Source organism: Pantherophis guttatus, chromosome 1 (genome assembly GCF_059756535.1).
Source record: "Pantherophis guttatus breed Tessera chromosome 1, ASM5975653v1, whole genome shotgun sequence".
Lineage (NCBI taxonomy): Eukaryota > Metazoa > Chordata > Lepidosauria > Squamata > Colubridae > Pantherophis > Pantherophis guttatus.
The window spans coordinates 138379132-138402781 of record NC_142063.1 but is presented as its reverse complement, the minus strand read 5'-3'; the positions used below and the strand labels follow the sequence as shown (position 1 = coordinate 138402781).

The 23650-nt window shown below is 36.8% G+C and overlaps 1 protein-coding gene and 1 long non-coding RNA gene across 17 annotated transcripts in view; one reads left to right on the top strand and one right to left on the bottom strand.

Annotated features, from left to right (window-relative positions):
- The window catches only part of QTMAN (queuosine-tRNA mannosyltransferase), a 256090-nt gene that overhangs the window by 207619 nt on the left and 24821 nt on the right, over positions 1-23650 (top strand). For all 15 annotated transcript variants that reach the window (XR_015731115.1, XR_015731114.1, XR_015731113.1 and 12 more), the window contains one exon: positions 18134-18243. Coding sequence is in view for 12 of the 15 variants with exons in the window: in XM_087881826.1 (XP_087737952.1) it covers positions 18134-18243 (110 nt within the window). In the remaining 3 variants the exon portion in view is untranslated. The remainder of the gene's footprint in view (positions 1-18133; positions 18244-23650) is intronic.
- Positions 23272-23650, bottom strand: part of LOC132710782 (uncharacterized) — a 128633-nt gene continuing 128254 nt past the window's right edge. For both annotated transcript variants that reach the window (XR_015731117.1, XR_015731116.1), the window contains one exon: positions 23272-23650. This exon is cut by the window's right edge and continues 1637 nt beyond it. This is a non-coding gene — a long non-coding RNA (uncharacterized LOC132710782).

Sequence of the window (23650 nt, the reverse complement as noted above, 5' to 3'; positions counted from 1 at the left end):
CGCCCCCGGTTTAGCAAAGGGGAAAAAAGTCATGATACGTCATGTGATGATGACGTGATGCCACAAGTTTGTCACCCCTGGGACAAATAATCAAATCAGACAATCAATCGAACAATCAATAGCCTGATCAAGGAACTACCAAGGAGATAACCACACCTTCACCAACACTGGCAAGTTACTATATATAACTGATAATAATAATAACTTGATTGTCATTGTACGTATATACACAGTATACCCATACAACGAAATTCACTTAACACCCAAAGACCAGGTCCAACACACATAACAATCCCCAAACACCCCCACTACCACCACAAATTCCCCACCCTTAAACCACCCAAACATCCACACAACAGACCAAGTAATGCTGTCCAACAGCTCACTGATGGTAGCCCTTTAGTTCATTGTTGAGTACAATTATAGCTCTGGGATAAAAACTATTCAGAAAACGTGTGGTCTGAGTTTTAATTGTTCTGTATCTTCTGCCAGAAGGCAACAGTCCAAAAAAATGGTAAGCAGGAAATTTCTGAGAATGTTATGCAACTTCCTCAAACAGCGAGATTCGAAGATGTCATCCAGGGCTGGTAGCTGGAGCCCGATGATATTCTGGGCAGTTTTAATGATTCTCTGTAGACCTTTTTCGTCCACTGCAGAGCTGCTCCTATACCATGCAAGAATGCCGTATGTCAGGACACTCTCTATGGTGCTGCGATAGTAGGACAGAAGTAGATGCTGAGATAGATTTATCTTCCTGAGCATTCTCAGGAAGTACACAGGGAGCAAACCCCACACTCCATAGCATTGATGATGTTATCTAGATGGGTAATAAAATGTCTGAGAACAACCAAGCTCAGAGAGCACCAAGGACTCCAGAATTAAGTACTTGGTTAGAAAATGAAGTGCTGAAAATCACTGTTTAAAAAAAAAACAGAGGGAGGGAGCTGAGCATCTCTATATGGACAAGAAACATGGGATGACACTAAAAATATGAAAACTGCTGAAAATCCTGCTTGAAAGCAGCTCTGTCCACTAATAATGTTTAATATGCAGTGCTATTTAAAAAAATCTTAATTATCCTAATGTGACTGACTAGGTGTTAATATTCAAGACCATACTATGCTATTTGCATCTTCGTTTTAAAATCTATCTTTCCTACAATTTATTTATTTATTTTTTAGAAATCAGCATATGCTTATATGTAGGCTTAGAGGGAATGGAATAGGCTATAAGAAAGCTGCTGCTCTTCAAGCTGTTGACCTGATCGCCAAATCTTTTCTAAACTGAAGTAAATCTACCCTCCCACGTAATCACTACAAATATATAAACTTTAGCTTGACTCCTACCATAAATTAGGATTTAAAGAGGTAAAATGTCCTGATAATCTTCCGGTATTGGGCACGAACATTTTAATCTAGTATTTTTTTTCCCCCCTCACAGTTCGTTTAATCTGCATGTGGCCTGATTAGAGTTCACTTCATCCACAGATTATACTGTGTTTATTTTTGAGATGCCGGGTCGATCAGTAGGTCAGATTTTTCTGAGAGCAACGGTTTGCAGGTGAAGCCATAAGAACACCACACCGACGAGGCAAATCGCCTTTGTGGGGGATTTGACTTCCAACACATTAAAACTCCAGAAGCTTTCCCAGATGATCTGCAGCATCTGGTACCTAAAGGGATTTTCATCTTTGACTCCAAATGTCTGAACATAAAAATTTAGGGATTGGAAGTCGATGCAGAATCCGTCTTTGGATTTGTTTAATCAACTTCACACTTCTCACATGATGTTTCTCGGGGAGCTACATTTATTTTTAGTCAAATTTAATTGCCATCAGCTCCACCAAAAAAATAAATAAAAAAATGCTGTGTTCTCATAGGCTGTTTTACAATGTGGTATGCTTGTGACATGTATTGATTGCCATTCCATTAGTGATTAGGAATGTGAAGTTCATAAATCTAATAACCAGGCCTGCTAGTTTGTTGATTTTTTTTTCTTGTGACAAACAGCTATATTAGAATACATGCTGAAACTTTTATAGATTGTGAGGTTTCCTTTAAAATACAGATCTCTTTTTTGGGGGTGGGGGAGTGAGTTTTATTTCCCCCCCTAGGTATTATTAAAAATAAATAAATTGCAGGGTAAATGAAAAGGAAAATATACCCCCCCCCCTAATTACTATGCCTTTTGCATAAAGGAGCACAAAGCTAAATTAATGAAATGAGCAATATTCAGTGAAATGATTCCTTTTCTTTCTGTGTATTTTTAGGCCCTTGTTTTGTTTAATTTAATTTTGTTGCCTAAAGTTAGTTGCTTAAAGAGATGCAGGCTTCTGTCTGCACGCATCCTTATTGTTAGAGCTAAATTATTTTTAATTTGGAAAAGAGGAGAAGCCACATCAGCAAGATCAAATGCCAAAATATAAAAGTAACACATTCACCCTTACGGGTAATATAGTAGAACATTGGAAACTTGGAGGTTGCCAGACACACAGCTAACATTAGGGCTAATTTTGAAAATCTAGCGTGCAGTCAATTTTACTGATGCCTGGGGACATACAAGGTAGAAGCTGACAAGAGAACTAATTTTGTTTGGGTTATTTACTGCTATGCATCATCCAGGGTTCCCGCCTGACACACGGCTATATGAAGGGGAATATTATCACATACTAAAAATTTATGTTGACATTCGATATTTGTTCAATATGTCAGCAGTATTACTTTCATAATCAAAAGAGTGAGGAGAACAGAGAGGGGGGAAAAGGCACTTTATGCTCATATAGATATATCTTTTTAATAACCGTCTATAAGGTTAATATAGTTTACCTTTGAGAGTATACAATGAAAACAAGCAGGGTGAGCCGGGAAAATGACAGAAAGCATCAACCGGGGCTGTTTGTTTGCCATTACCTAAGCGAGCCATGTCAGCTCTCTGGCCCGCGTCTGATAGCTATTTGTTGTACAGAGAGCACAGCATAAAAAAAAAAAAAACGGAGAAAAAAAATATCAAACTCTTAATACTATTGTGTGCCCATAACCATCTGTCACTGCTAGCCTGGAGATGAGAGGAAGATTACGAGGAATAAACACTGAGCGGCTGAGCATTGGTAAAGCCTTCAGGCAAAAAACTCTTGTGGGGACATCAAAGACATTCTAATTCCGAGGCAGTCAAGGATTACAGTGTGTAACCTGTGCTGACAACAGATAAATGACTGGCAATATTGTGCCAGAGCTGTTGGGTCCTGCGTGGAGTCCTGATGGTGATGGCGATGGTGATGATGATGATGTTATCTTGCGGAATGGACTCTGCTGGGATAATTTTATGATAAAACACTCTTTCCCCCCACTCCCCAAATGCCACTGGGTCTAGGCAGACATTGACTAGCTACGGGGGTAGCAATCAGTTTCCTCAAAATTTACTGTTCTAAGCCCATTAGAGTTCCAGCGCAGCCAGGCTTTGCGATGAAAATCCAAAACGCCAGTATTTCCACGTCAGAAAAGAAGCACGTATGCAAATGGTTGGAGGGCTTCGACTCTAAGCATTTAGTGTTGGGATATTCAAGCAAAATGATTTATGTAAATATGCTCATAAAAATGCAATTACCCCTTTTCTCTTCCCCCCCATCTCTCTTTTTAAAAATGATAAATATGAAATAGTAAATTAAAAAAATGTAGTTCAACCCGTTAGTCATGAGAAGATAATACCAGCGGAGAAACCTGCATCGCACAGGTAAATACAATAGGCTCTGCTGTTGGAATGAGATGCACAAACACACACACACACACACACGCATCATTCACCGCATTAGCAGCTAACAATTTTCTGCGCCTTATTCAGGCATTAGCAGATTGAAATATTCCCTTCTGAGGCCCTGAAATGATCTCATTAAACAAACACCAGGTTTTGGTAATTGATGTAATAAGGAGGATGTGGAGTTGCTGGTAAAAGTATTGTCAAAGAGTGCTGCTACTCTTTCAAGATGCTAGACTTTCTCACCGCAGCCATTTCCCCGCACAAGAATACTAGTACGACTTGAAAACTTAAAAGCGGGTAATATGTAAATTTATTTATTTATTTAGCATTCTGAGCTTTCAGCTCACCTACTGTCTATTTCTCTCTTACAATGAAACAATACCTCATTGTGATGTTCTGCACCAGAATCCCCAAATGTTTCTCGCCTTGTTTTGTTAGAAATGAATGGCCTGATCCTTTGGCCTCTTGTGCCAGCAAGAGTCTGTAGAGAATCAAAAGCTTTTTTCATCTGCCAGAGCAACGCTGTGACTTGTGGCTTTGCTTCACTGTTGAGACCGAGCCAAAGGCACAGCCAGCCCAAGATATTTTGGCTGCTTGAGGTGAAGGACAAGACATTGCTTCCCCAGTCCACATGCAGATGTCATTTAGGTTTCAACTGAATTGTGCTTCAACATTTGCATCCAAGCAATATTCGTAGTTGCATCTTGGTACAGTGCAACCAGTGGAACAACTTGCCTCCAGAAGTTGTGAATTCTCCAACACTGGAAGTTTTTAAGAAGAGATTGGACAACCATTTGTTTGAAATGGTATAGGGTTTCCTGCCTGAGCAGGGGGTTGGACTAGAAGACCTGCAAGGTCTCTTCCAACTCTGCTGTTCTGTTCTGTTCTGTTCTGTTCTGTTCTGTTCTGTTCTGTTCTGTTCTATTTTGCAGGCTGCAAAATAGCCAGAACTTTCCTCCAATTCTGCACCATTCCGCATCCTTCAGCATTTACTACACAAAGGAGCTATATCCTCAGTTCATGCTACCTCACTTAGTAGGCCTTAGCCAAAGGCAAGCTAAAGTGCAACAGTAGTTAGTTGTGATACAACATAAGCTAGCTTTGTGAGATTGTGACTATACAATCAAATATTACAGATTCCTCCCTGCTCCTGCAGAGTTCACTTTGTTTGAGACCAACTTTCAGAATTCCCAGATATCTGCCTTGGGAATTCTAGGAGTTGTAAGTCCTCTTGATCTATGATCCAATTTCAATGATGCTCATGCAACTCTAATACCTTGATATGCCAACCCTTATGCTATCGGTAAAAGGAATAAATGAATCTGTCAATTCCAGTTTCTCTTTTTTTTGTTTCTCTAGTTGAAATTTATCTGGTCATTATCCTGCATAAGTTTGACAACGTGTTAAAGAGAGGCTTGCACAAAAATTCATAGGTATTTTTCCTGATGTATACATAAGCTGTCACAGTCATTTTTACGAGCAATTTTCACAAACGCATTACATTTTTATTATTTTTATATTTTATATACATTTATATTTATTCATCTTATACTGTACTGCAAAACTCAGTAAAATGCAAATCTTTAAATTAAATTGAATTCCAATTCAACTATTTTAATTTTAAATTAAAATTATTTTTTTTAAAATTTTGATTTATATGCCGCCCTTCTCCGGAGACTCAGGGCGGCTTACAATGTGCTCAGCAATAGCCTTCATCCTTTTGTATATTTATACAAAGTCAGCTTATTGCCCCCACAACTGGGTCCTCAATTTACCTACCTTAGAAAGGATGGAAGGCTGAGTCAACCTTAAGCCTTGGCGAGATTCGAACCTGCAGTAATTGCAGGCAGCTGGTCTTAATAACCAGCTTAATAACAGGGTGCCTTAGACCACTGTACTACCAAGGCTGATTTTGATTTTGTATCTTCAGAATTAGGATTCATTAATTTCTATATATGACTTTTTTAAAAAAGATTTTTAAAAAAATCTATCAAGTTTATATTCTGGCTATATTATAGGGTGATATTTTTTTTCTGACAACAAAGTTTGATATACAACTGTACATTATAGCTGATCAAATGGGTGGTAAAATGTTATAAAATAAATAACTGTATATAGTTTGTGCATGTATGTATATACATAACTTTTCTTCTGTTTAAAAAATATTAATAGACAGAACAAGAAACCTAAATCTATTTATGCAGTTTTATAGATGGCATCTAAGGATGAGAGTTAATGAATTCTTCAAGAACTCATAAGTAACTTGAGGTAGTGTGACATGTTTTTTGTATCAAAGTCTAAGTCTTTTATTCTTGGATGTCAGTAATACTTTACACATACACGCTTGCATAACTCAGGCAAAAAGCTGTACTTTTATTCTTAACAATTGTCAAAAACAGAACTCGACAATATTACGCCAAGATTAATATAGAACTTTTGTGGGCAAGAAAGGGAGGCAGGTGAAATCACAGTAGAGAAATATCTGTATGATGATGAAGTATATAGAACTTTGTCCTATTAGAGCCATATTCCAACATCATAAATTAATTGAAATCAGGATTATGGGCAAAGACTTAATATGTTTATAGCAAAGAGTCAAACAAAAGCACAGGCTTCCTAGGTAACTGAATAAAGGATAACAAACAAATAATATCTTAACTTATTTGAGATAATGTTTTTTTCCTTTTGTCAGACCATGTTAGAAAAATTTTAAGCAAGTTGTCACAAACAAGTTGAAGTGCACTATATTATAGAGAAGCATTTTTTGTATTTTGTTGCCAGGATTAAGTTTGACACATCTATCCCAAATAGTTTTTAGACGATCCTGTTTGTTAAGATAAACTACTAAACAATTGTCTTCTTCCACCATCTTATTCAAATGCCAAACCTTTGTATTTAATTTGCATAGTGTAATTTGCCAAATAAAAAAAAAAAGTACAATGGTAGATGAAAAGTCAAAATTAATCTATTCACTTTTGTAGTTATTACAATCTGATCTGGCACACCGATAGATAGCTATGTGGATAATTGGTAATAAAAACTTCATACTGATATAACAGTGTTAAGGACAAACGTCTTCTTTTAAATTGGAACTTTAAAAATAAAAGGGTGGAAGATACCTCTTTGCCTGTTTTTTCCCTACCTCTTTAATATTTTAAAAGCAAGATTTTGTTTGTAAAAGACATTTTCTTTGAACAATTAGTATGTTTAGATGATTAAGCATTATTTTTTTCCCCTTAGTCTCTAATCTGGCATATCCCATATTATTGACAAGCAGGGAGCTGAGATCCCAACATTGCCGAAATGAAGACTAGTTGGGTCCTTGGTAATTGCTGTATACTATTCCTAGTATTTCTCTATTTGATTTTATAATGGAAAGTCTTAATAAGAAAATGGAAACTATAATTTGATAAAACTAGAGTTATGGAGACAAATAGGGCTTTACAAACCTGGATGTTTTAGCAGAACAATTGAGTTGGCAGGAATGGCTGCTGCCTGGATCCAATTAGCTTTCCTTGATGGTGTGAATTAAGGAAAATTTAGTGGATGATGGTGGGAAACAGGGAAAGAGAGATGGCTGGAAAGGGCTGGTCAGCACTGATACATTTATCATAGCACAAAAACAGGCACTAAGCACCAGATCCATAGAGGCAAAGGTGTCCGACACTAGACAGGGCCCATGGTGCATACTAGGCAGAGAAGTCTCAGCAACAGTGCAATGCATAGTGTCAGAGTGTAAAATGGAGACAGAAACAGCATACGTGGAATAGCATAACCAAGTAATTGGCATTGTGTACAGGAACATATGCACAGCATATGGATTAGACCTTTCCAAGTCCAGATGGGAGATTCCACAGAAGATCTGGAAAATAATAAGCCTAAGATCTTGTGGGACTTCCAGATCCAGATGGACAGGCAGATATTGGCCAATCAACCAGACACTATGGTAGTAGACAAGGACCAGAAGACAACGATAGATGCAGTGGTGCCAAGTGACATCAAAATCAGGAAGAATGAGTATGAGAAGCTGAAGAAGTAACAGGGCCTGAAGGAAGAACTAGAGAGGATGTGGAAAGTAAAGGCCAAAATGATCCCGGTGGTGGTAGGAGAATTTGGGGCTGTGACTCCTAAATTAGGAGAATGAATAGAATAGAATAACAGAGTTGGAAAGGACCTTGGAGATCTTCTAGTCCAACCCTCTGCTTAGACAGGAAACCCTATACCATTTCAGACAAATGGTTATCCAACATCTTCTTAAAAACTTCCAGTGTTGGAGCATTCACAACTTCTGGAGGCAAGTTGTTCCACTGATTAATTGTTCTGTCGGGAAATTTCTCCTTAGTTCTAGGTTGCTTCTCTCCTTGATTAGTTTCCATCCATTGCTTCTTGTCCTGCTCTCAGGTGCTTTGGAGAATAGCTTGACTCCCTCTTCTTTGTGGCAGCCCCTCAGATATTGGGACACTGCTATTGTCACCTCTAGTCCTTCTTTTTATTAATCTAGACATACCCAATTCCAGCAACTGTTCTTTATATGTTTGAGCCTCTAGTCCCCTAATCATCCTTGTTGCTCTTCTCTGCACTTTTTCTAGAGTCTCAACATCTTTTTTACATCGTGGCAACCAAAAGTGGATGCAGTATTCCAAGAGTGGCTTTTACCAAGGCATTATAAAGTAGTATTAACACTTCACATGATCTTGATTCTATCCCTCTGTTTATGCAGCTGCAGCACACTGCTGGCTCATAGTTAAATGGTTGTCTACTAGGACTCCAAGATCTCACAGTTACTACTATTGAGTAAGGTACCACATATACTGAACCTGTGCAATTTTTTTCTTGCCTAAATGTAGAACCTTGTGTTTTTCACCATTGAATTTCATTTTGTTAGATAGTGCCCAATGTTCAATGTCTGTCAAGATCCTTCTATATCTGAAAGACTATCCTCTGGAGTATTGGCTATTCCTGCTAGCTTGGTGTTGTCTGCAAATTTGATGAGTTCCCCATCTATCCCCTCGTCCAAATCATTGATGAAGATGTTGAAGAGAATGGCTCCAATAGACCCCAGGAAGAATATCAGAGAACTCTGTCCCGAAGAGTATAGTGCTGGGATACCTCACAGATACTTGCTGAGATACCTCACAGAACCTCCAACTCCCAAGACTCTGGTAGAGGACCCAAGGCTGAAGATGACATGTACCACCCACATGGATGAGAAGGGACTTTTATTTTATTTTAGTGTACTTCCTTATTTGTAGTGAAAGCTATAGGCTACATCAAAGTTTTAGCTCCCATTGGTATATTGTTTCTCTCATTTCATCTCTGTTCATTCTGCATCTACTGCAAAGGAACAACATATATTATCAGAATATAAAGAATGTATATACCTTCTATCATATTCCATTTGCATAAGGCTTGGAGGGATTATCCATTGCTGCTTTGAAAATATATCTATTAAAAAAAAACCTAAAACCATTGCAATTCTGGCTTTATTTATGCTTTCAAAGGAGAAGTACCATTAATTAAATAAATACCTATTTCTTTTCTTTGATTCATCCTAGTTTTTCTTTCTGATCTTAATCATCTCTATCACATCCTGCCTTTTCCACAGCCCTTCAAGCAATCCTTCACCATTCTGCTCCTCAGATACTGGGTGGAAGTGGCTACTAATGTGATAAGAAGGGGCATTATTGCCTCTAGCGAACGTTTTAACTTCCTTTTAATTTCAACCACTTGTGTCCTTTGGCAATTATCATCACCACTTGGCTTTTTCCTTTTCCAGTAATAAATACTTTTTGGTTTTTTTGGCTATTCTACCTTTGTGTAAAACAGAATGAGGAATCTGAGTGCTATGTTCACTCTTTTATCATCAAAGATTTCATTTTTAGTTCTAATATAGGAAAGAATAAATCATCTGATTTTGATGTCTCAGATTAAATTCCTTTGATATCTTCTTCACTTAATGTGATGCTCTACACTGGCCTTAAATCTTTGTAAAGGATATAAGAAATAGGCATTTTTCTTTTGTTGTTTATGTTTGCTCATAGTTGAGGAATGGCTCCTACTGTTCCTTCACAGAAAGATTATTTTATAATTCAAGCTGTATGTTATGAAAGGATGTCTTTAAAGCAGCGGCCCCAACCTTATGGGCACCAGGGACCAGTTCTGTGGAAAGAGGTTTTTCCACGGACGGGAAGGGGCGTGGTTTTGTGTGCTGCCTGCAACTCATGGATGGGGCTTTGCTTGTTTTCATGGCCCAGTTTCGGGCATGCTGTAGACTGGTGCCAGTCCACAGACCATGGGTTGGGGACAGTGGTGGGTTTCAAAAATTTTTTACTACCGGTTCTGTGGGTGTGACTTGGTGGGCGTGGCATGGTTTGGTGGGCGTGGCTTGGTGGGTATGGCAGGGGAAGGATACTGTAAAATCTCCATTTCCTCCCAGTCAGTTGGGACTTGGGAGGCAAAGAATAGATGGGGGCGGGGCCAGTCAGAATTTTTACTACCGGTTCTCTGAACTACTCAAAATTTCCACTACCGGTTCTCCAGAACTGGTCAGAACCTGCTGAAACCCACCTCTGGTTGGGGACCCCTACTTTAAAGAACTGGATCGGTTTAGGAGGTTGTGACAAGCGTGTTAGAGTAGGAAGACTTTAGATGCAATAGTTGCCTTGCACCGGAAGATATTCTGTTTTAATCTTTCAGTTGTCAGGCCAGGCCCACATGGGAAGATCCAATTAAACTGATTTATTGTTAATTGTGCCTATGCACAGGGATCTTCTCAACTAACAGCACCTGTTTGGATTTAGATAAGGATCAAGGAAATTCAAGGAAGGTTGGATTTAGTTCACTTGTGACCACATAGGGATTCTAGGCTGATCCCTCTTAGTTCCACCTCCAGGTTCTGCCATTCCTTCTCCTACATAAACTCTGTTATTAATATTACTGATTCTGACCTAGTTTAGAGTTGTTAAATTATCATTTTGCTGCAGTTGTATATGAACTTTCTTGGACTGCCAATGTTGTTCTGTTTCAGATTAGGTGGCACAGTAATTCATCAGGCTGGACTATAATTCCCATTATAAACTGTGGAGGCTTGGGCAACCTTTTGAATGGGTTGGAGAGGTTACTGGTATATGTTAGTAGGATAGTAAGTGTTAGTACTATTCAGTGTGCTTGGAACACCATATCTGAAGTGCTGCACCATTTCCTAATCTGTTCTTATTTGAAGAGAATGAGGATCTTCACGCTGCATTCCTTCACTTCCCCTGACCATGGTAAAAAAAAATATTTCCCTCTTTCTACAGTGTCTTTTCTCATTAATGTAGATATATTCCTGGGATGAGAAATGATGTTTCTTCTAATTATGGTTACATATAGTTAATTTCCTTTTTAAAAGCTTGGTGTGAAAGACAGTTACTTTTATAAAGCTCAGGGAAAAAAAAGTGATATAGCTGATGTTCCTGTTGCCGTAGCAACAGATTTATTTATTAGGGTCTGAAATGACATGAGTTAATATACCACATACCTGCTGATCGGCAAACTCTCCTTATTTCAGCTTCAGTTGACAATTAAGTCCTGGACAGCTACAGCCAGGGGTTAATGTTACTCATTAGGAGAACTAGGTCATTACTGGGAAATCAAGGCACTTACAGTAGCATGAATAAAATACAAAATTCAACACCTCCACGAGTGAAGGGTTTTTATGTTAATTAACCTTATTTTCCTTGCATGGAAAAAATATTTCATATGTGCATATGACAGAGGATCAATTAATTGAAAAGTAAGCATTTGCTGCTTCCCCTTCTCTTGGTTGTTTTCATTTCCTTTGGAAGAGTTTCATTATTTTAGGGAAAATTCTTATGTCTATATGATGAGTAAAAGAGGATATTAAAATTAAGAAGGGAATCATCATGGAAATCAGCTTTACCACAAGGGAACGAGAAAATAAAAGCTGTGGAAATGAAAATAAATAAGCTTTGCTAATACCTCACCTAAGGAACAGCATATAAGCTCAACAGAGCTTGGAAATGTTCAGGGGTATTCTGTCTGTTAAACAGTTACATACTTATCTGACCTTCAGAAAGTCTAAATTTGAATGGCTAAATATATGTTTGGGATGGTAACTATCTTGTTCTCAGAAAAGTATTCAGCAAGTTTAGTAATATCATACTTTTTTTTTATTGTGTTTGATTTTAGGAGATATTACACATACTATATATGCCATATGTTTTATTTGGTTATCTGGAAAAGAATTCTGACTTATAAGTGGCAAAATGAAACTCTGTTATGTTTACTTTTTTTACAGCATTTTCTGTTCTGACACACAATAATTATATTCTTATATTTTTTACATTTTTTATATTTTAGAATTTTTTGCTCAAGGACTTTAAGTGTTTTCACATCATATTTTCTGAAGTCTGAATATTTCTAGACTCCCTTTACTTTGTACAAGTCAAAGTAATACACATAATTCTCCCATCTCCTATTTTCCACAAAACAACTACCCTGTGTGGACTGGCCCAAAGTCATCCAACCAGCTTTCACACCCAAGGAAGGACTAGAATTCGTGGTTTCCAGGTTTCTTCTAGTCCATACATCTACTACTGGTTTTTTTTCTGATTTATGCATAAAACATTTATAGGTACAAGTGAGAGACCCATAAAATGGTTCCAGAACTCTAGAAAAACTTCTTTACCTCTGTAACAATTCAAAAAAACAGATCCTAATTATATTCTTTTCTTCAGATATGGGTTGCAGGATCAATGCTGAATCTGATTATTCTCAGTTTATTCTTGAATATCATTATACTCTTCTCCTCCCTCCTTCCCATCCATCCATCACATTTTTGCCTGAAAACTGTGATATATTTCCTGAAAAGTAAGATCTGTCTTGAATCACATGAAATACCTATTGTGTTCTTCCTGGCAAAGTAGTTATAGGTGTTCTCTGAAGTATCTCTCTCTCTCTCTCTCTCTCTCTCTCTCTCTCTCTCTCTCTCTCTCTCTCTCTCTGTGTGTGTGTGTGTTCACTCTATTCCTCACTTTCATGTATAGCTATAGCACTTAGACTTATATGCCACTCCATATTGCTTTACAGCACTTTCTGGGTAGTTTACAGAATCAGCATATTTCCCCCAACAATCTGGGTACTTGTTTTACTGACCTCGGAAGGATGGAAGTCTGAGTCAACCTTGTGCCAATCAGGATTGAACTCCTGGCTGTGGGCAGAGTTAGCCTACAATGCACTGCACCACCATGGTATGATTAGCAGTACAAAGCAATGTTTTTTTTCAAGTGTTGCAGTAGCCATGATGCCAAAAGTGGGGAGGGTGCATGGTGAGGATCTTCCTTGTGAATTTGGCTATTACCAGAAATGTTCTTCTACAGTTGATTGGATATGAGCACCTGTTCCTGAGGCTAGAATTCAGGGACAAGGAATGGATTCTGCCGATGTACCACCAATTTAACTGATCAGCAACATCTCTTTATGAGTTGGAGCTCGAGCACCTCAGTGGACTGCTTATGAAAATGATCTATCAATGTAGCACTTTAAAACCATTACTAAAATCAAATTAGTAATTAGCAGACACAGCCAATATCATAAGACTCATCAATCAGAATAAACAATAAGAGTTCCTATCTAATCTGAAAAAGTATTTCTTTATTATCCTGAGTAAGGTAAGATCTAATATTTTAAAGCCTTATACTAAGAGAAACCCAGACTTGAGATGAGGTACTCTTTCCTCAAATTCTTCTTCCTTAATTTGTATATATTTAGTATGATCACAACAGTGTGTCTGGCTCTAGTTTCTGTATTATGATGCAAATTCTGCTGACCTCAGGAATATTCATGGGAAGATTTTATGTTTAAAGCTTTTTCCTGAATGTCCCAAAGGTCTTTTTCAAGAGGCAACTGGAGTTTCTTTGTTTTTCCTTGAAAACATTTCGCTTCTCAGAACTGGAGAAGCTTCTTGGATGATAAATGAAACATCTTTAAGGAAAAACAAAGAAACTTAAATTGCCTCTTGAAAAAGTACCTTTGGGACAACCAAGACCTGGATGACTGAGAATCTCCATAGACTTTTTCTGAGTGTAGTAAAAGAATTTGACCTTTTTCTGGTCATCTCTAAACCAATGTAAACTAATTATTTTCCAGCCACCTTCCCCAACATCCATATCTCTGTACTGTCTCCATTTTGAGGAAGGCCAAAATAAACTAAAGGACTGCAGAGAATTGAAAATAGTCTAGCACTGATAAACAGAAAACTGTTGAGAGTGCATCAGTGTAGAAAAGAAGATTTAATCTAATAAAACCGGTGGCTTTTATTATCTGTGGTTCTGTTACCTGTAGTCTCACACCATTGGTAGATACTGGCCTCATTTTCTGCAGTAAGGGTTATGTGCATCTGCATTTTTTGGGTGCACAGTTCTGTTTCAAGGAAAACATAGGGGATGTTCTGTAAGTATTTTATTCAAGGCACAAAATGGTAAGTAGGAGTTCAAGTATGCATGAAGTATGTTTTTTCCCCCAAGATCTTGTTATCTGTGGTTTCATTAGTTGGCAGTTGTTGGGCTGGAACAAAACCCTTGCATATAACAAAAGCCACCTGTATTCATACTTAACTACATTTGAAACTTACTTGAAAACATACTGCACAGAATTGCAGTAACCAAGCTCAGTTACTGATTAAAACATCTATTCTTGGACATCACCAATCCTGGTCCATAAATAGCAGCCACTTTTTGCATTGCTTTACAGGTTTTACCTTTTATTGATTTTTATTATAAAGTCTTTGATTGTTGTAAATCACCCAGAGTCTTTAAGAATCGGGCAGCAAACAAACAAAATTTAATAAATTATTATGTCTGGGGTAATCTATGGTTAGATTCACAATCTAGGAGTGGTGGAAACTTAATAATTCAAGCCCTAACCAAAAGCCTAAAAATTACTAAGGTAGTATCTAATAATATAGGCAATTCCAAGCAGGGTGGGTTTTTTGTAATATTAGGGTTGTGAGGTCTGGTAAATTCAGTATTTCCAGATATTAAGGGAGTCCTTTAGTATTGCTCCAAGAGCCCCAGTCATGATTGCTACATGATCTGATATTGCTGCGATATCATATTTTTTTTCCATAAGCATTCAACATCAGATTATCCCAAAGGTGTTTTTTCCAAAAGACTTTCTTGTTTTTTTTTTTTAAAAATGTTGCATTTCTTATCAAGAAGCTTCTTCAGTTCTAACTTGATCTGCAAGTCCCAATATTTCATAATTTAAGTCCCAAAAAATTTAAACCCGCCCATTTTCTAAAAACTTTCAACTTGATGGTCCCAGTACTTTTTACTGCATTCAAATCCAAAGTTCTGGCAAAGTTTCCAATTAATAATTCTGGCAGCTTAATCATGACACTGCTTGAGGTCAGTTTATGAACTTTTGCTGATGAAATGGTCAATTGCTTCATTCTTTTCACTACAAGGCAGAATTTGCAATTGTTTATTAGAAGCTGAATTTTCACCTTCATGCAATTAGTTGGCTTGTTCTTGAGCTTCTAAAGTAAAGCCTTCGGTTTCTTTTTTTTAACTCTCCTGACCTTACTGAAGACGGTGCTGGTTTTTTAATCTTATTTTCCATCTATATTCTTCAAATGTTAATAGAATAACAGAGTTGGAAGGAACCTTGGAGATCTTCAAATCCAGCCCCCTGCTCAAGCAGGAAACCATGTACCATTTCAGACAAATGGTTGTCCAAACTTTTCTTTAAAACCTCCAGTGATGGAGCACCCACAACCAAGCTGTTTCACTGATTAATTATCCTCACTGTCAGGAAATTTCTCCTTATTTCTAGATTGGTTATTTCCTTGATTAGTTTCCGTCCATTGCTTCTTGTTCTGCCTTCAGGTGCTTTGGAGAATAGGCTTCCTGATGCCCACACAGAGTTTGCAGCAGATTTTTTTTCTTTGCACCCCGATAGAGAAACATCTGTCACTGCCTAAGATTGAATTCTCAATCTCCCAAGGGTGAGACGAGCGTCTTCACCTCTAGTCCCCTGTACCACTTGTATTTGTGTGTGTGTGTGTGTGCATGTAAACCTTGGAAACAAAAGCTCTTTGAACATGCATTGGCTTGTTCTTCCAATTACAAATTGATTTTCAATTTTTTTTCTTTCCTGTATTTAGCCTTTACCTTTGTGGTTTTCAAGTGCTTTCCTTGATTGACTTCCTTCATCAGAAGTTCTTGGCTTGTCTTAATGTAGTCATTCAGGCCAAGACATTACAGGTAGCCCTGGGCTAAGCAATGTGGTTGTAAAGTAGGATGTCAGGTGATAGCAGCACTTAGCAATAACAATTCTGTCACTCCCAGTTGCCTTCATTAACCAAATCCTCCCCCACCCCCCACCCACCCCACAGTCATTAGGAAAGGAGCCATTCTGACCAAACCTTTCCAGCCCCATGCCTTGGTCAAAGTAAGAGACTATTTATATGTCTAATTTATGTAGCTGCCCATCCCATCCTATTCTGGGCTTTAAATTATAGAGTATACATGCTCAATATATAGTGCAAATGTATTTGCTTCTATTCAGACCATCCACAAATTATATAAGTTGATATTTAACTTTAAGATATGAAGCAGAAGTGTCTTTCTTTAGTTTTTATTCTTTGGTAATCTGGGGAAGCAAGAAACTATGTAAGAAATGAAAAGCTCAGGCACCATTATTATTATTAGTGATATCATTATTATGATTATTATCCTTTATTATAATGTTATTATTACTTTGTTGTTTGGCACGTACACTAGGAGCTTATGTATCGGACACAAATTCCTTGTGTGTCCAATCACACTTGGCCAATAAAGACCTATTCTATTCTATTCTATTCTATTCTATTCTATTCTATTCTATTCTATTCTATTCTATTCTATTCTATTCCATTCCATTCCATTCCATTCCATTCCATTCCACTCCACTCCACTCCACTCCACTCCACTCCACTCCACTCCACCCCACCCCACCCCATCCCATCCCATCCCATTCCATTCTCAGCCACTATTAGTGTGGTGATAGATTTTCTAAATGTTGTCTTGTTTTAATCGTAAGCACATATCTGAAAGTGAGGTTTGGCTGCTTTATTTTCTGATCCTTGGGGGAAAAGTGAGTTTCTCTCTCATTGCACATTCATAAAGCAGTATTAAAATGTCCTTTTTCCTCTTCTCTCTCCATTCTGAGTCCCCTGTATAACTGAAATAAGAGAAAGCTCCGTTGTTAAATGTTTTAAGAAGATTAAGATTGACCTTTTTAATATTGCTTTTAGCTTAGCTTATTTATAACTCTTTAACACGCTCTGTGCCTTCAGAGGGTTACACACGTGTCAGTTGTGTATAAAATTATTTTGTATCATGATATATCTTAGGAGACATCATCCAGTGGAAAACGTGAATTGGGAAATTGTTACTTTCCCATGACCACTAAAAGGCAGTAGTTTTATATATGCTTACTTCCAGTTTATTTCTGAAATTCACAGGACTTACTTGAAAATAGGCATGGCTAGGATTGGACTCTAACTGTCCAAATTCTTATTGCATAATTTATTTTCTATATGCTTTTTTTGTAAATAAGCACTTTTTCATCCATACAAGTTAAAAATTACTCTAACTTTCAATAATAAAATCACTTTTTAAATGTTAGAACAGGGGTCTCCAAACTTGGCAACTTTAAAACTTGTGGACCTCATTTCATTACTTTTAATTTTTTTGGCATACAATTTTTATACCTTTTTTGTATTCTCCATAATATTATGTATTTACAATGTTATACAAAGTCTGTAATGTATTCTTAGCTGGACAATGAACAACAGAAAAATGTCCATTTTGCTCGGGTTTAAAACTTGACATTACTCCTAAAAGCACTTTGACATTGAAAGATGGGCTGCCTGATTATCTGACTTACAGACATGAATGGTTCCAATCCAGTTTGTATCTGGAATTATGGTTTTAATTTGGAACATAAGCATTTCCAGAGGAGACTCCAAAACTACTTATTTGGAGTGATTCTGAACCTGTTATGGAAATACATAAAAGGTTTAGTGAATTGCCTTCCACTCTAAACCAAAAAGATGTCTGCCATCTGTTAGAGTATTCTGTTCCATGGAGCTTCAGGCACAAGGTACCAACCCTTAACAGCTGTCCAGGCACTGTCCATTTTCAAGGTTGGTTTACTACTATATGAAGTCTGGTAAGATTTTTAACCAATTTTTATAATGCAGTTATTTTATAATTGTCTTATTTATGTTGTGGGCCATATCAAGGTTTGGATGGAGACAGCATATGAATTATGAATATGAAAATAAAGTAAGTAAACAATTCAAAATTCAAGGTGTGTTCTATTTCATTTCAAGGGAACATGATAAAGATCCTGAAAGCTTCTTTAAAGTGCTGATGAAATTGAAAAAGATGGAACTGAATTTTCATGTCTCTGTCCTTGGAGAAGCCTTCACTGATGTTCCAGGTATTGTTGGGTTTAGTTTGTGATCTATCTATCTATCTATCTATCTTTACATAGATATTTTTATATAGTTTTGCATTTACAAATATTACAATTCACTAATTTTCTTTCAATCAAAGTGAGCAGTTGGGATAAGATATGAACAAAAAATAAAACATAATTATGAACTATAGTTTTAACTGAAAATTTAAGACTGCTATATTGTCAATCTCAATTTGGAAAGAAGGCCCACTGAACTCAGTATGATTTAACTCCTGACTATTTGTCCAAATATCTCAATCTTTTATGTTTTAAATGAGTTCCACATTTGTGATGGGATTTTATATGTTTAGATCAATGCACAAACATTCAGAACAGAAAAAGAGTATAAACCCTGTTTTAAGGTAGGATATGCTTCAATAAAAAACAATGTAAAAAATTAAATTTCAGGGATGAGAAGTATAAAAGAATGAATAATACACATAGGTATATAATAAGACATCCAACAATTCATTTAACAAAGCATCCAACAAAGCATTCAGTTTTGGTCGCCACAATGTAAAAAGGATGTGGAGACTCTAGAAAGAGTGCAGAGAAGAGCAACAAAGATGATTAGGGGACTAGAGGCTAAAACATATGAAGAATGGTTGCAGGAACTGGGTATGTCTAGTTTAATGAAAAGAAGGATTAGAGGAGACATGATAGCAATGTTCCAATATCTCAGGGGCTGCCACAAACAAGGGGGAGAGAAGCTATTCTCCAAAGCACCTGAGGGTAGGACAAGAAGCAATGGGTGGAAACTAATCAAGGAGAGAAGCAACTTAGAACTAAGGAGAAATTTCCTGACAGTTAGAACAATTAATTAGTGGAACAACTTGCCTCCAGAAGTTGTGAATGCTCCAACACTGGAAGTTTTTAAGAAGATGTTGGATAACCATTTGTCTGAAGTGGTGTAGGGTTTCCTGCCTAAGCAGGGGTTTGGACTAGAAGACCTCCAAGGTCCCTTCCAACTCTGTTATTATATTATTTACAGAGAAAATGCAAATGTGCATCACAAGTCTTTTAAAGATTGCAGTATGTAGCAATAGCAATAGCACTTAGACTTATATACCGCTTCATAGTGCTTTTACAGCCCTCTCTAAGCGGTTTACAGAGTCAGCATATTGCCCCCAACAATCTGGGTCCTCATTTTACTGACCTCAGAAGGATGGAAGGCTGAGTCAATCTTGAGCCAGTGATATTTGGACTGCCGAACTGCAGCTAGCAGTCAGCTGAAGTAGCCTGCAGTGCTGCACCCTAACCACTGTGCCATCTCGGCTCTTAATGTACCATTAAGAACAATATAACTCTTACTACAATTTATTAGAAAACAGTAAACTGACAGGAAAAGTTCCTATACAACCAAATTGCAGCAAGTAAAACTAGACAATGTTTGATTTTTACTATTATTGATTGACAGATTTCAGCTGCATCTAAACTTCCTCCAGCCTACCTTGTTAAATACAACTCCTTTTAGGTTTCTAACCATATAGTAGAGTGATGTAAAAATGAAAGAAACCTCGTATCTACTTTATCCACAGTACAGATTAGTGAAGAAGAATAGACTCTTGTAAATTTAAGTGAAATGTGAAGGTAGTCAAATGTAATTGTCCAACAGACACACACACATACACACACACACACACACACACAATTAGACAAGTAGAAACAAGAATAATTAATCCAGGAAGAAACTGAGAATGATATTTGAAAATAAAGTAGTGAAACCAGCATGCCACCAATAAAAACCAAAATAAATAAAATTAAGGGCCTTATTAAAAGAAGAAATAACTCAGATACTGCACAAAGCTCAGATTTGAGCAGCCAAAGAAACCTAACAGGGAACTCAAAACTAGTTTGAAAGTATAAAATGGGACAGGTTAAAGGATCTGAAAGATCTGTTCAAGGGGAAAATAAAGAAGTTGTGGTCTAAAGTGGCAAAAATCTTAACAATTAGTTCCAAATGCTTTTAACAATTTATTTTAATTTGAAAAATTTAAAATTGTTACTCAGAGTTGAAACTTAAAGAGAAATACTGTGATCTATAATAAACCTTTATAGCTGGCGTGTTTGAGAAGGGATTTTTCAATTTACTTTTTTTTCCCCTGTTAACCAGTGCACAGCACTCAAATCTAGGATAAAAAGATTTTGGCAAACACTAACAAGCAAATTCAGGTATGCCAAAAAAAAATTAAGCATGTGAATTTAATTAAATGATGCCTACCCATCCTATTAGATGTGGCAGGAGAGGCATGTGCCAGGTCCCATCTGCAAGAGAATGTCATCTGTCACGACCCAGGAGGACAATCCCTTCTACCATGGCACCTGCCCTCTGGAACATTATCCCCTCAAAAATTAGATTTGCCCTAACTCTGCCCTGTGAAAACAAGGCACTAAAAACCTGGCTTTGCTATTAATCCCGAGACCAAGATAGCATGAGTAAGCCTGTGACATAGCTTCTTTTGAGTGGTTATGGGTCTTCTCAACTGTTATTTTTATGTTATTGCTCTTATTTTTTAAGTGTAATTATTTTTATTTTATTTAGGATTTATTTTATTTATTTATTTTGTTTTATTTTAGAGCCTTGGTGGCTCAGTGATTAGAATGTGGTATTGCAAGCTAGCTCTGCCCATAGCCAGGAGTTCAATCCTGACAGGGCTCAAGGTTGACACAGCCTTCCATCCTTCCAAGGTGGGTAAAATGAGGACCCAGATTGTTGGGGGCAATAGACTGACTCTGTAAACTGCTTAGAGAAAGGGCTGTAAAGCCCCACAGAGTGGTATATGAGTCTAAATGATATTGTTATTTTATTTTATTATTTTATTTTATTTTCGTAATTGTGAGTGGTCCAGTGTCAAAAGATGGGTGGCCTCTACATTTACTAAATACAGAATTTCTGAGTTTATGGCACAGAAAAAATAAATTCCATGTGATATTTTTTGGACATCAGACACCATTCACAGATCAAAGAAGAGGTTTTTTTGGGGGGTGGGGTGGGGGGGGAAAGACTTCTAATGGTTTCAGTACTTATAATCCCAGTTTTGGAATTTTATCCTTTTTTATGTTAGCAAGATTTTTTTTTTGTTTTTTGTTAACAAAGTTTTTCTTTGTGGATGTATCACCCACAGATGGTCAAAATACTAAACACTCCAGAGAAAGATTTTGTTTGTATAAGCTGTCTTTTTCAGGGGAATAAAAACTAGATTCAAGTATTGCTGAGATAAAGATAATAAAGTTTTGATTCAACAAGTCAAGGTCACTTCTTCTCAGAAAGTCTGTTTCAGCTTTTAGGCCATGAGTAAGTGTCTGCTATGTTTACACTATCATAAAATTGGTTCAGTTTAACGTTCTAACCATTTGTTTATTGCACCAAGGGACATATATTAATGTAGTGAAAATGCACTTTTGTAGCTGGAAAGGTGCTTATGAGATCGAATACTATATTTATATGAGTTTGATGAGAAGACTCTTAACGAATTTCAGATAGCACAATCCTTCATTCCAGCCCTCTGCAAATATAGACACCAGATTACAGTTAGGGTGAACATATTCTGATGACCATCTAATTGCACAATGAAGTGAAACATCTTACATCTCTGCTTCCCAATCCAGAGAATATTTGCTTGCTTTTCCCTCTCCAGGTCTATATCTTTTCAACAGAATACATATTGGTTCATAAAGTATTCGAAAAAGGTATAGCTCACAGGTGGACCATATGTTTTATGTAGAAATGCTCCCTGATACATCTCTTTTTAGCTCCAGTAGGTTTGAGAAAATATCCTTGGAAATCCTAAAAAATTATGAGTAGACCACACTGCACTAGGGTAGACTCACTCAACCAAACCTATACCTATGTCGAATTTGCAATGGCCAGTCCTCCCTGCCATACTTTCATTTTCTATTTGTGTAATAACATTCTATTCACCTGACATACTCTGTTCAAAACGTTGTAAATTTGAACCAGTTCCATAAAACAGCTTAATTTAGAAAAATCACCTGAAAGTTAACTTTTGGGAACACAAATATATGATGGTTAGGGTTAGGGTTAAGGTTGATAATGATGGTTAGGGTTTGATTAAAATAGTGGTTTAAACCTATTTGTTTCAGAGAAATTGTAGAAGTTAGCCAAGGTTGAGGGTTTTCTTGCAAGAGGTATTCAGCAGATTATACTATTTTTTTCTAGTTTCTTCCTTTCCTTTTCCTTGATTGCTGTATACTTTAAAACGAATGTAGTTTTCTATGGTACAGTGAGACGGATATGACAACATAGTGGATATCAAATACTGCCTGTCAACAACAACAAAAAACCTGATTCCACAATGAGATTGTTTAGGCTCAGAAGAGGGAAAAAGTAGACCTTGTCAAAAAAAAAAAATAGAAATAATCTAGCAGGAAAAGACATTATGAATAAGTATTAAAGAAAAGCAATAGGGATAGGAGATGTCTTTGCCTTTAATTTCCTCCTTGGTCAGAAGAGGACCCATAATCAAAATATTATAGCATCTTATCATTTGGATATGTGTTTATGTGTGAGTCCCCTAAAATACATAGTTGGTTTGTAAAAAACAAACTTTGTATTCACAACTTGGTACGTTCCCTGGCATCTCCAAGTAGATCTGGAAAAAAACACTTGCAGAATTCATAGCAAATAATTATCAACATTACCAGATACATTGATTATTAGTCTTATTTGCTATAAAGCAGGGTGTTTGGGGAGTCAGGGCCAGGCAGTATGTAAATATAATATATAAAATAAACAAAGGCAGCTTCCTGTCTTCCTTTGTATCCATGTACTTTCAGAGAACAAACTTTGTTTCTGACTGCAGATATGATTATCTTTGTAAGATTTCACATTAACTCCTCCCTAGTGATGGTTTTTCTTTTCTTTTTTAAAAAGGAATTTTACAATTAGAGAAGCAAAGAAAAATAGGAACTTTCAAAAATTGCCAGTCTTACACCTCTTTCTTTTTTTTTTTTTTGGGGGGGGGGGATGGCATTTTCCTTATTTGTTTTATTTGATCTAAACCCCAGCCTTCTACTCTAGTGAATAGGCAACTAATTAGAAGCTAAATCAAAGTATTAAAAGTGAAAGACATAAATACAATGTAATGTTAAAATCAATTAACAGTTAAGAAACTGGTGAAAGAGATCCCTTTTTACAGTTTTTAACAGGGGCCAAACACAGTTCCCAAGGGACGACATTCTATAGCATTTAACAGGCAAGTCAAAAAAGACTTCTATAAATCAGATGCAACAAAAACAGTTCATTAAAATAATGAGTTTTAAAATACTTTTCATTGTTGGACATAGATAAGGTGTGATTGCCAGTACTTTTTTTTTAAGTACAAAAACTGCTAGTACTATACCTAGATCTATTTGATGGAAAATATGA